The 14,543-nt window shown below is 30.2% G+C and overlaps 1 protein-coding gene across 1 annotated transcript in view; it reads right to left on the bottom strand.

Annotated features, from left to right (window-relative positions):
- The window catches only part of LOC148281035 (uncharacterized), a 585,537-nt gene that overhangs the window by 532,100 nt on the left and 38,894 nt on the right, over positions 1 to 14,543 (bottom strand). The window contains exon 4 of the mRNA XM_088227431.1: positions 3,092 to 3,209. Within this exon, the coding sequence (XP_088083557.1) occupies positions 3,092 to 3,209 (118 nt within the window). The remainder of the gene's footprint in view (positions 1 to 3,091; positions 3,210 to 14,543) is intronic.

The raw sequence follows: 14,543 nt of genomic DNA, 5'->3' as shown, positions 1-14,543 counted from the left end.
ATAAATATTAAAATGTTAATTGTTAATTATAAAAATTAAGATTCACACATAATCAACTTACAAAATCACAGTTTCATTAAAGTCAACAAAATAAAAGTATAATAATAAAACATAGCAATATTGAAAAAAAAAACAAAATCAAAGTATCATTGAAATCAGTAGAAAAATAATATATTATCAATAAAAACATAATTGAGATATGGCTTCTAAAAGCTCACTCTACATTGTGGTAAGAAATATGATTGAGGGTAATAGGGGTTTTAATAAACTGGTAAAAGGTACTCATATATATCACTTTAAAATTCAATAATAAAATATTTATTAGTAAAATGTTTTTATATGAAATAAATTATAAGTTAATCAGTTAAAAAAAATATCGATTAAATACATTCCAAGGCTTCCATATTACTTTCTCAAAGATGTTGTTCACGTTGTAACGTTAGTTTAGTTTAAATAAATAATAAAGGGTTCCTAATAGTTCCGGTAAGATCTGTTTCGTATATTTAAAATGTTTTAAAAAATATATCTTTACTCATTAGCAATTATTGCATTTGCTGCAGGACTATTTTTCCATATTCACCTTTTCTTATCTGATTTCACTGTTCATGAAGTTCATAAAACTCCCGTTCTTTATTTGTGACGCATTTCCTATCGAGAAAAGGTTGTGTAAACAGGGGTTGACCCGCGTAAAAGCCTTCGCTATTGGTCTGACGTTAGAATGATTGATGCCCTGTATCGCTTCGATCGGCATCACAAGCGCCAGAAATAAACCCTGACATCGGTTAATGCAAGAAATTTGCTAAACCAAAGTAAAAAAATATCTTAGTAGTTCTAAAAAACTTACTTTGAATTTTGCGCGTGCTAATGAAGAACTTTTATTTTACTTTGATATAATTATTAAACGAGTGTAATTTTTACAAAAGAGGTACATATTAATTGAAAAAATACATTAAAAAAAACGAAACGAAATATTTTACAAAAAAGAGGCATGTTTCTGCGCTTGATCTGGAATTATATACACAAACAAAAACTGCAAATGTTATTTAATAAGTATGGGTGTATGATACGATGTCTTAACTCAACCGTGTATCCCATCGAATATTGACATCTTTCATGTTACCGCGAGAAATTTCAGAGAGGATTGTTGTCTTTCAAAAAATTTCTTTTAAAAAGGTTGGTCCATTCCCGTGTTCCTTTCCTTTATTCAATTACTCAAACTTTGTACAAAATTAAATCATATTTTTTTTTAAAATTATACAGTACGCTTTTCGGTAACATGTATACATTGAAATATATATAAATATATACATTAACATATCACATGAATTTCTCTTAATATCAATGGAACCAATACACAAAACACGAAATTTGGGAGCACTAATCGATACACATCTATGTTGGTGAGCAGCTTAAATATTATTCTTAAAATAAAAGGATACAAAAATGCTTGTCATTTAGTACAAGCATTATTACTACACATTCTAAATTATACTGATAATTTCATTAATTATTTAAGTTGTGAACTGCTTTCTAAACTCTTCAAATTTTAGAATATATGCACAAGTTGCAAAGATATATATATATATATATTGTCTTGGGAAATATTACCACGTATCTGATTATCATAAGCAAATTAATTGACTTAAAATTGGAGAGCAGAGAAATAAACGTCATCTCATTTATGTAAAATAATAGAATATAATAAATTAAATATTGATAGGTCTTCCAAGACCATATTCTACATATATATTGCTCGATGGAGTTTGTTTTATTTCTTTAAATATTCATGTAACGGAAGTGTTTTTTGTTGTGTTGTTTGCTTTAAAATTTCAATGTTCTTTTCTTTTCGTAAAATTAAATGTGTACTTTTATGTTAAATTAGAATCCAATAAATAAATGATAACTTTAAAAATCTAAACAACAGTTATTAAAAAAAAGGTATTTTTAAGCTTTTTTTATATATTTTTAGTTAACGCATTTTTGAAAATCACACTACTTCAAAAAAAATCATGATTTACAATTAAATACCTCAATGCAAAAAAATATTTTTACTTTTTTTTTATATTTCACTTAAAACTTATTGTCAGAAATTAGATTTTTTGTCTGTTTTCATGTTTTAACTTTCATCTTTGCAATATTTTAAGTTATGTATTGGTGTTAATTGATTTAGAAAATAACTTATCAATCCATTATTCGAATCATTAATCAAAATTGTTTTCTCGTAGTTAGCAAACTTCTTAACCAAGGCTATGCCATTAACAAAATTTATGGGAAACGAATTTAAAAAAACATTTGCAAGTTTTTGGAGATAAACATGTCATGGCTTTCTTAAAGATTAATGAAAAACTCTTCTGAATACTTTCAAATCGAGCTTTAAAATATAAGAAAACCGTTTTATTCAAGTTTTTTTAAAAGTTAAATAAAATATAAAAAATAAATATATTAAAATAGTATTTGGAGGGAAAAATATGTTATTTTATTCGTCTAGTAAATGAGATAAATTAGAACCAAAAATGTGTTCATTTTTCTTTTACTATATTTATTTTGTATTCTTGTTTATCGTTATTTTAAAAACAATGATTTGGTTGTGCAATTTTCCAATTAGTTTCAGAATAAAATCGTCATTATAGTATTGATGCTCCATTCGCTTTTAGAATTGCCCACAAGTAAAAAACTATTCTTAGATTATCAAGAATGAAGTTACATTCTACAGCAATATAATGGGCCGTAGATACTAAGGTCAAAAATTGCAACCGCAAACCGAAACCGTTTGTTACACGTTTGTTGTTAAACCAAAAATCAACCCGAAAATTTAAAATGTTTTGCAACAGGGCGAATTATTACTCTCAAGTGTTACACCATAGCGAAACAAGAGTTAAAATCGTTACATATGGGTTACACTATGATAGGTATTCGAATAACAACACAACAGAAACGAAATGGTTACGTTAATGAAACGGTTACACAATTGTAACAAAACTGTTGCACGTTAGATGCACTACAATAGTGAAATGGCTTCATTAATTAAAAAAACAGTTGCAACATGATAATAATATGGTTACACCAAAGTTAAAAACAATTACAAACTTACCTCGTTCGAGACGTGAACTGAGGGAAGGGGTAACCAGTGATAGCCAATAGCCTTGTCCCAGAGCATTCCCTTGTTCCACACCTCAACTAATAGTCCTGCTGTGACGTCGTTTGTTTCACTGAAAAAATACATATTCATTTATATATCAAGTTCAGTTCATAACGTTGCACTAAAATAAATCATGACCGCATGTGTAGCAATGAGATAACAATAAATAGAAACATTAAAAATAAATTTTGTAAGCATTGACACTTCCGCTAAAAATCAACAATAAGAAAAAAAAAATGATAGGTTAAACAACAGAAAAGATAATCTAAGTATTGACATGGCGGCTTAAAAGATTTTGCAAGCTTGTTTAAGATTACTTTACACACTATGTCGTTTCGAATTATGTAGGTATGCATTGTTCAAATTATTATTACAACTTCAACATTCTTTGTACCTATAACAACTGTTTACTTCCCACCTTAGAACCCTTTGATTAACCGCCAAAATAAGACTTCGTGTAGTAAATGGCGCGTTTATTTTGTTGAACGTGTGCCGCATATACTTAATTTCCACCAACCACCAGTGTTCAGTTCCAAACTAAGGGCCTGTCCTAGTGTTGGTGCCACTTGCTATTGACAAGTTGGACCACCACGATTCCATCAAAAACAAACCAGGTTAGTGGCATCTATTCCTAATCCATCTCATTTGTTGGAGTTGTGACCAATCGGTGCTGCATATCGCATTTCAAGGATATTAACTTATTTCATTAAAATTTAAATACAGTCCACTTCGCTAAATAATATCGCAGAAGCCCAAGGGTTTCGCCCTCCGACATTTCTCGTCCCGCATCTACATGTAAATTTGTTTTTATTCCATTGGGTAACATTTGATTAGATTCACATTTGGCCAATGACAAGCACCAAATATTGTCCAATCATGACACGAGAGTTGAACGGCGTCAAATATCGAGATGTGGCACTCTTTTTTTAATTTTGCTTTGGGAATTAACAACTCACATAATGGCAAAACGAAAATATTGAAATGTCTTACCCAATGTCAAATATCACTAATTATAAATATTATATAGTTTATCGAAAATTCGAATATTGAAAGACGTTTTCTGAACCAGCTAAAAGCAGACAACCCAACGTCCGGGCAGGACGTCCATCGGGTCCGTTAGTTTGATATGTTTTACCAAGGTATGTTTCTAAATGGCAACTAATTGACGGCAGTAGCAAGAGAGACCTCTTGCATGGTAGGCAAACACACTGGCCATTACACTGCGAGGCCGACAAAAAAACTTTGACCATTTTGAACTAAGAAATTTAAACCAGTTGTTTTAATCCAGAATATTTTAAATACCTTTAAACGTTTGTAGACAAATATCTACTCGTTAAAACCTTCTACTATAAAGTCAATTTTATGTAAATACTCGTATTTAAGAACAGACGGAAAATTTACAAATAATTTACATATTATTGATTTGGTGTTTATTTTGTAAAACTCCATATTTTAACTTATAATATTAGAAATCAAACACTGATTTGAGTCAACTGAACACTTTATTTCATGTTTACAAAGATAAAAAATATTTGAAAAAACATTTTGTGACAATCTCCTTGTTAGGGCATTTTCAAACGAATGTGAAGATTAGATGGATTGAATGTCCCCATATAGTTATATAATTCAAGGTATTTAGGTAGAAAATAAAAATAATTTTATGAGCTATAGCATGTACATTAATCATAATTGAGGGAAAAATCAATGGTTAAGGGCGAGACCAAGTGGTAACTATAACTATATAAGGACATTTAATCCATCTAATATTCACATGCGTTTGAAAATACCCTAACAAGGCAAAACAATTGTAATGAAATTTTTGTTTTCATATTTTTTATATTTGTAAAAATAAAATAAAGTGTTAAGTAGACTCAAATCAGTGTTTGATTTCTAATATTATAACCTTCATATTCCTTTTTAAAAACTGTTTTCCGTCTTTGTTGAAAATAGCTTTCTCCAAACGTAAATGTGTTTATTTCTAATAAAAAACAGTTCTTATTTAAGTTTGAAACCAAAGTTAAATTACTATCACCTCTTTAAAACCTTAAGATAATTCTCATAATCTACTACGCTGTCTTAAGATAGACCCTTGTTTTCCAGAAACAAACCAGCTGTGACAGATTTGTCTTTTCTCAAAACAGAATAATGTAATTAATAATTCATGGATACGTAGGATTCAAAAGCAAACCAAAATAAATTAAAGACAAATTAAATAAAAATATTTGCTCTTATTTTTTAAAATAATATTTTGAGTTTGTCTAGATGTTTGAAGACAAAAAATTGGATGAGGGATGCAGAATATTTTTGATAAGTATACAAAAGTCTAGGCATTTACAGGTGACGATTACAGGTGATTACAGGTACAATTGACGGCAGTAGCAAAAGAGAGCCTGGCGCCGTGCATTTGCTGATGCCTTACTTTTCCCCCACTTTGTAAGGTATCTCCCCGCCTCCATGCATTGGATCTCGGGAATTTTTATTTTACTTTTATTTCAATTATTTACCTAGCTATTACATGACCTGGCCCAATTAAAATAGGATCAAAGTTCGAAGCATTTACTAAGTTGTCAAACATTTTTTTTTGTTTTTGTACCACAACAGACCAGTTCCTATTACAGTGGTGAATTACAGCACAGAGCACCCAGGCTTGAAAAAAATCTCGTTAAATTTTTATTTAATGTCAGTAAAGAAAAGTATAAAACTACTGACCAACTTTTTATGTCTACTGATTTCGGAACATACACGTTCCTTTGTCAGGACACTCACTGTGAAGTTTTTTGTTAAACAGTTCTAAATTTAAATTCTTACTGATTTTGGTGCGTTCCACACCAGAATATTGTTACTCTGGTGGGTACTAATAGCATACCTAGTATATAAAGATAACTCAAGGGCCATAATCTCTCTATATTTCGTTTTTTCTCAAAGTCTTCGGTCATCACGGAGCACACTGTGCTTTAAAATAAATATGTATACAGTCCACTATTATCAAGTTTTTTCATTTAGTAAAGATAGCCGCCATATTTATTGAACTGGCTACAACCACTAGCACAAATTTTTCCACTCACTATACCAACATTAAAATACCTAAGTAAACGAGTACTATCACCTTTACCATCACCGTATTTAAATATTATTTACGAAAAAATACACAAATTAAATGCAGAGTTAGAAGGAATGCAAAAACCACCATGTCCAAATATGCACTGAAATCCAGTAAATAATATTTGGTGATATGTAACAGAATGTATGAGAGTGGGGAGAGGGGCTAGGAGGTTAAAAATTATGAGATAAATTTTATTTTTATCAAAAAAAGGTAATGTTAAAAATATATTTGATTATTTATATTTATATTTTTTCTCAAAGGTTTTTTTTTAAATGAAACATCTCCATGTTATTAAATTTAAGTCTTTTGTTATTATTTGAATGTTTTTTTTCCGTTTACTTTATGTATACTACAGTGATGTTGGTGGTGTTAGTGTCCTGACGAAGAGACGGCTACATCTTGAATCCGGCAGACTTAAAAGTCGGTAAGTGGTTATATACTAACGTTTACTAAATTTAACCTTTATAATTCATTAATATACAAATAAAGCTGTGTACAGACTTTGCAAAATATTTTTTTAACAACGAAAATAAAATTCGTAAACTATTTATAGATAAGAAGTATTATCTGTAAAATTACAAAAAAAGTTTTTATATTTCAAGTGTAAACTGTTAGTTCTTGAGGCATAGACTTTCTCTAGATTTCTGTTGACTTCGCTATAATGACTTAATGGAACATAAAAAAGTAAGATTTACGACTAAAGCTCGACATTACGACTCAAACTTTGAGACTTTGTTTTAGTCGAGCAGACTTCCTGCAGATATTTTATGGCTTGTTTTGCCGCCTTTTTCTATCTGCGTTTCAATATTCTCAAGGACGATAAACAAAAACACAAAAAAAACTAATAAGAACCTTAAGTAACAATAAAACAAGAACTATTTGCCTTTTTTAATATACCATGAAAACCAGTGCTAAGTTACGAACCTTGGCCGTTAAAACTACAGTTTACGGAATTATAAGTTGTTTTTTTATTTCTAACAACGAAAAATCAAACACTACCCTTGTTTAGTCAATAAAAAATACATTGTCCTCGAGGACCAAATTTATATTTACAAGAGGGATTTAGGGCTGGATTTTCCTCGGAGAAAGGGATTTGAGTTGAAAATTCCTCCGTCGATGTTCAATTATTTAAGTCGGTTATTTTACGTTAATCGAATGTTTGTCTTAATTTGTGTTTTTAAAAATATTTATGAGCAATGTGTTATTTTTAACGATTTTCTTGTAATACCATAACATTACTGTTTTACAATAATACTGTACTGTATTTTTTGTCCCAAGGACTTGTGTCAAAAAAAATGAACAAAATTATTTAGGAACGTAAATATGTAATTACTTTTATAACAATATGTGAAAAACAATGTTGTACTGTTGAGTTTGTTATTTTTCTATCAAAATTAAATCAATCGATAATTTATTAGATATTAAAAATTTCAACTGGACAACATTATAAATTAGTGATTTTCGATAGAATCTGTTATGCTTCCTCATAAAACTACGTTGATTAATAAAAAACAGAAATCAAAATATGACTAAAGGGCGTTAGAATAAAGGGAATAAAAAATATTTGAATAACATGTGAAAAAGTGAAAAAAAAAAATTAACCCTTAAAATTGATTTCCTGATGTAAAGGACTCGGTTTACATAATATTTCTTAATAGTTAAATTAGGACATTATTTTATCATAGTGTTTTTACCATTTAAACAAAAAATTAATAAATGAACATGTTATAATATTTAAAATAACATAAACTTCTTGGGTAATGATAAAGTGGTTAGTGTGAGTTTCTGGGTTAGATTTTCAAAAAGTTTAAATTAAATATTGATTGATAAAAAATTGGATTGTTTTTCCTCCAATAATTCATTCCTGGCTTCATTTTTTTATGTTCAATATTTTTATTTATTGAAAGGAATAGCCCGCTTAGCCTTTATTTTGAGGCTTGTCAGCAGATAGGGGGGATATGGAAGGAGGTAGTGAAAAATACACCACAACACCCAGACCAATCGAGAAGAAAATCTTTCTTGGATTATTTTATTGCAACTGGCGGGAATCGAACCCGCGTCGCCAGTTTCACAGTTGGCCGTCTTACCAACTGCACCACGGTGCCTGACATAATAACATCGTTATACATGACGTTTTAACATCGTTATATTCTTTGTAAGAATTCGCGTGTGTATCAAAGTAAAATGAAGAATCCTTTTCTTTATTCATAATGGTATAAACTCTCTTTAAACCCCTTTTCATAGATATTTTCATTGATTTGAAGTATGGGTATCCTAAATGATCACCGTACTACTAATTTTTATTCCCTAAAATAAGGCAGTGTTACAAAACTTTTGACGTCATTCAAACCTGTAAATATGTATTGCGACGGGTTCCCGCTCATTAGTTCACGCTCTCCTAACTCAGGTCTTTGAAGTGCCTGGTTACTCAGTAGGTAAGGGGCGAGTGTTTTAATATCCTCAGGTTTAACTTGTAGTTGCCTGAAGATGCAGCTTATTTTATGATATAAAACAACGCAATCACGTATTATGTGTCAACATATTTTCATTTGCGCTGCAGAACTTACATAAAAAAGTTTTAGAAAGGTTCATTCTACCAAGGTGTTTGAACAATCTGCAGTGCCCTACAAACACTCTAGTAATAATCTGCACTTGATTTTAGCTGAGTTTTAGGTCGAATGCAAATATTGTTGAGTAACTTCTTATCAGTTCATTCGCGTGGCGCTAACCAGATACTTTTTACCATAGCATTATGCATTATGAGGACCACATTCGGTCAACCAACAGAAGGGCTTAGGGCCTGTCTCCGCTTCCAGCTTTGCCAGTCTTTGATCTTAGATTATTCCTAGATACTTGACTACCTAAGAAAAGATTTTGTACTTATTAAAAAGCGAAGGAGGCTTAAATGCAGTCATATTTCCTCTTTCTACGATTTTTTTGATGTCATCAAATGAAAGTTCTGTTGTTAGACCAACATTCAATTTTCTTTAAGGCCATCTGCATGAGGCTCAATGCGGTACTCGTGCGTTTACCCACAATCAAAACCACCAAGTCTTCAGCATATTCTTGAGTAACAAGATATGCAGCATTAAAATGACATAACAGATCGTCAACCACAATGGACCATTTGAGTGGCAATAAAACACCTCCTAATGACAGCCCTGAGGCAGCATCAAGTATCGTCCTGACCGCTTTGTTCCATGGCATTTACTCAATTCAAAAATAAAATAAATATTTTTAACCTCCAAGTTATCCAATAACGCCTTAGATGCCAAACCAGAGACGTAAAAATATTGAAATGAAAATTCAGTTCAGTTGAAATAATTAAATCTGATGAATTCCACTTGCATTAATAATGCTTTTAGCTCTTTTACGTCACAAAAATCCAACAGTTAGATGAAGTCTCTACTATTTTTTAATAAGTCGACGTTCCAGACTGGTCTGGTAACATCCATCAGACAGTCCAACATTACTTTTTATTGGTTGGTTGGAAGAAATTGCCATTTGGCAATAAGCCCGCCAATGTACAAATAACATTATGTACAAAAAGTTAAATAAATAAATAAAAATAAAAAACTATCCTCTCCTCATTCAGAAAGGGACAATGCCATAAATCAACTATGTTTAAGAAATACGGAAGTTCAAATATAGGCAGAATAACAAATGTTACGCAGTGTGTAAAACGGTCAATTCAACCAGCCAATGACACTCCATAAGTTTTATAAATGCCTAGAAAAACATGTCCTTTCTCGTTAATGTTCTACATCTCTGTTGTAATATGTAAATTTTAAAATATTTCATGTTGACTTCGTCATTAATTAAGCTTGATGCTCCGAAAAACGCAAAATTAATTACTTTACTATAGGTGATCGCAGCAAAAATCATAATTTGCTTTTCCGAACAAGAGATCTCAGGCTTGGTGGGCAAATGCGGTAACTACTTAACTATTATTCTTTAGTATTTTTCGTCACATTTCTGTATTGCTCGGTTAGCATTATTCATTGTGTATATGTGTTCTGTACGTCTCTTTATAGCAATATCAAGTAAGGGTTGTTCTATAATACCCGGGAAATAAGTCGTATGATTTATGATACAAGGGAAGGATCTACACCCACGATGGTAAAAAAAACCCACATTGAATAAAAAACTTATATTCTAAAGGAAGTGAGATAAAAACGCGACAAAAGACGATTATTTCTATCGCGCCTGGGATCAAATCGTTTTATTTTTGTGATTTAATCAAATATTGTTTACCTACGTAGCATGTATTTTAACAGTCGTTACAATTAAGACGGTAAGTTCCTGAGTTGGAAAACTTATCTTTTTTGTCTTTAGTATTTACCAACAAATTAGCTATGGAATTATTATTGTATAAGGCTGCAGTGCATTTATTTTTATTTATTATTTGTCCAATTTTATCACTAGTTTTTCCAATATACAAGCGATGAAACCGGTCACTGGATATTCCAAATTTGTGGATTAAAGTATCACTCGTGTTTTATTTATATAATAAATGACATAATAAAGATAAAAATTTAAGACAGACCAGAGAAGTTTCGAAATAAAAATCACACATATTAAAGTTATACTAATAAAGCATTGCACCATTTTTAATCGAAAAATAGTTGAATCTTTTTTACAGCGAACTGTAAGATACAGTATTTAATTTTATTTTGAATAAACCGTTTATTTAAAGCAGAGTAAAAATGTTAAAAGAGATCAACTCAAAAAGATGCGTTTGAATTTAAAAATATTAAAGACTTCTAAAACGGAAATTATGTTTTAAAAAACCACTAGCATCACATACTTGCTTTGCCACCCAAGACTTATTTTCTAGGAAGAGAAAGAGAAAGAGAAAGATAAAAGAAGGCTCTGGATTTGCAAAGTGCGCTCTATTGAAAATTGCGGGCCAGGCAGCTGCCCGCCTAACCTCTAACTACGACGCTGCGTGGGCACAATTCAATTTGTGAAATAATCTGAAATGTGCCATTTATTTTAACAAAATTATATTAGATTACTTTTGAAAAACATTTATGGCTAACCAAGATGCTTGACAGACATTATTACTTCACGATTCTTTGATATGGTACAACAGTAAGCTGATTTACTCAAATGTTGCTCAGCTCTTTCCTAGATATAAAAATTCAATATTCAATGCCTCGTTTCAAAAGCTTACTTTATCCAAATTTCGGGACAAGTTTTCATAAAGAACAGCGCAAATGTAGTGCTGTTATGGATGACATTAGGGATCAGTGAGGACTTTTTTGTTTGTTCTTTAAAACGATAAATTTCCATTGAGTTACTTAGCGTACAGGGGACCAAATGTGGCCAATTTATGTCTAACATGTGGAAACACTTATAGCATTAAAATTTCTAATTCAAAACAAACGATCTCATACCAGTGGCGTAAATTACATAAATTTTGTTTTTTTATTTTAAAGAATCTCAAGTACATTTAAAACAATCATCATTTTCTTTACACTTGTGGTGCATAAAACACTGCATTAGTTAAACAAATCAGGTTGTGGTTCCGTGGCTTGTGCTGTGGAGTCACAGATCAGAGATCCGAGGTTCCCTATACTTGTAAACGTGCATCTGTAAAAAAATTGAATCTGCAAATATTTAAACATGCTCAAAATATTTTAATTTTATTATTACCCATGTTGTCATCCAGTGGTAGTGGCACATACTAACGAATTGGAGGTTTAAGAAACGAAATCTGGTTAACCACAACTTGATTCCAATATTCTAATAATTGTTTACAACCGATTCAAAAACCCCCAAATATTTACACTCTACGATTATTTATAATAACGCAGATATTTTAAAAAAAATACATAACATAATATATATGATATGAAACCTTAATTTTTAGTAAAAATTATTGAGCGCAGTTATTTTCATGGTGTTCGAAAATTTCTTTTGTTTCAATCAGCAGATTGCTAGTAAAAATTTCACAAATTAACTTTCCCAGATTTTCCCAAGCGAGACGGAAACCCTACTCAATCAATTCAAAATTTATGTCATTTTGGGATGTGGTTGTAAACATGTAAAATACAATTTAAGGTTAATGTCAGGATTAAAATCACGAGACCTGAGTGAAAAAGTTGGAAATTTTAATTGATGAAAATAATAATAGGAAGATGTTGTAATCCTTGTAAATATTACTGTATTTTACCGCCGAAAAATTTTACAAAGATATTGATGTCTTCTAAACTGACCCGAATAATTATTTTCCATAAAGGTCTTATGATTTATAACTAGGTTTCTAAGTAATAACGTTACAGACCAAGCAACTTTCACCATTCATTAAAATTGTTCAAATTTAAGAAAGAATAGCAAATATTACACAGCAAGTAACATGTTCAAGTCTTCTGTGATGTAAAGACTAACATACTTGCCTCACGCACAAAAAAAATCGAGTTCTAACCACAAGGATATTGCAATGATATGAATTTACATCTAAATGAATTTTGTTCTCTACTTACCAATGCATTTGGGATTTTCGTATTTTTGTGGTGCAAAAAAGAAGTTAATTTTAAGGGTTTTCTTTATGTTTTCAGATGTATTTTTTGTAACTTGTATTTTATATTATGTTGCAGAAAATCAATGACGTACTGTACTTTGAAAAACTAATAGATAAATAAAATAAAAATTTCCATATTTTTGTAATAATAATTACGTAATTCATGGTTTTGCTTCAAATTATTAATGCTGTAATTGCAGATATTTTTTTTTGTTTTATTCGCATTTTTGTTTATTTTATTATTTTCTTATTCATCAAATAATTCACATACAACATTAAAACCAGTATGTTTTTCTAATTGAATATATTTTTGTATAAGGAAATACAAGTTCATTTTCATGATTGTTTGATTTGATTGATTTTTGTTTTTGCGAAAAAATATATAAATTAATTTGTTCTTTCATTGAAAGGAATAAATAATGAAATACAACTATTTTTTAAAATCTTTTTATCCCGACTGTTCATTAAAATTAAGACGTATTTTATATATTTACTCTCTCTAATCTCTGTACCCATTGAAATTGTAAGTGAGATAAATTTAGAATTATTTTTGTGGAGTGAGTTTCTGTCGGCCTTCTAAACGACATGTCTGGCAAGTTTTAAACACAAATGTTACGTTAATAAATTATTATTCATATTTTAAGCATTAACTTTGTCGAACATTTTACAAAATGTAATTAAATATTTGTATATGACCACCAAATAAGACTTTTTTGGTTTTTAGACGAAAAGACGGATACGTCTCGAAACCGGTAGACATAGAAACGTCGGTAAGTGGTTAGATACAAATATTTAATAACATTTAGTTTATAAATTTAGTAGGTAGAGAAAACTTCTATTACCATACCCTAATTAAAAGTATTCTTGATTAAACCAACTGGTCCAAGAAGTACAAAAAATTGAAAATATTTTTAGGCTCACAACTAATTTAAACATGTTGATGAATCTCACTTACATCAACAAATGTTTCAGTTCTTCTAACTTAAAAAATCAACAGATGGAAAAATTTAATAACTATGGATGGTCATGAAATATGATGTTGATGAATCTCACTTACATCAACAAATGTTTCAGTCCTTTTAACTTAAAAAATCAACAGATGGAAACATTGAATTATTATGGATGGTCAAACATAGGCGAAATGGTGAATGTTACACAGTGTGTAAAGATGCTATTTAAATCAGCCAATGACGAATTATAAGTCTTGTAAATGCTTAAAATATTACATTACCTTCTCTAAAGTATTATCTGTCTATGTAGTAATATATTAATAAATTATAACATAGATACGACTCCAGAAAAACATAAAAAAATAAATAAATTAATATTCGTCTGAAAGAGTTGAAAACCTTTTTTTTCCTTGTTGAGATTTTAAAAATATTGATCCGTGGATTTTTACGCGCTACCCGGTGCTTGTCTGAACTGGTGATCCTGGTTTTACTGTGGATTTTCCTGTGGAGAGGATTATGGAAAAAACGTGTATAGTAACTATAAAGTAGTCCGTTTTATGAGACTCGAACTGAATTATAACGAGTGGGGAATGATCTTGTTCTGGACGCCCGAATAAAAGGGTCTTCGTGGCAAACATTGTATTTTATAAAACGAACAAAAAATGCTGAAAGTAATAAACTTATTTATCTACATACGCCCAGAAGGCTTTCACATGATATTATTGATAACAGCACCAAAATAGTGCTCAAAATGTAGTTTGTGCTAAAAAAAGTCTAGTATTCTTCAACCGTGATCTGTTTTAAGTTATTACGTTAGTTACATGT

This window comes from Micrasema longulum, unplaced genomic scaffold (assembly GCF_059751315.1).
Source record: "Micrasema longulum isolate JH-2025_06_02 unplaced genomic scaffold, ASM5975131v1 h1tg000502l, whole genome shotgun sequence".
Classification (NCBI taxonomy): domain Eukaryota; kingdom Metazoa; phylum Arthropoda; class Insecta; order Trichoptera; family Brachycentridae; genus Micrasema; species Micrasema longulum.
Note: the sequence above shows the minus strand (reverse complement) of the source record. Positions and strands in the feature narration are given on the sequence as shown.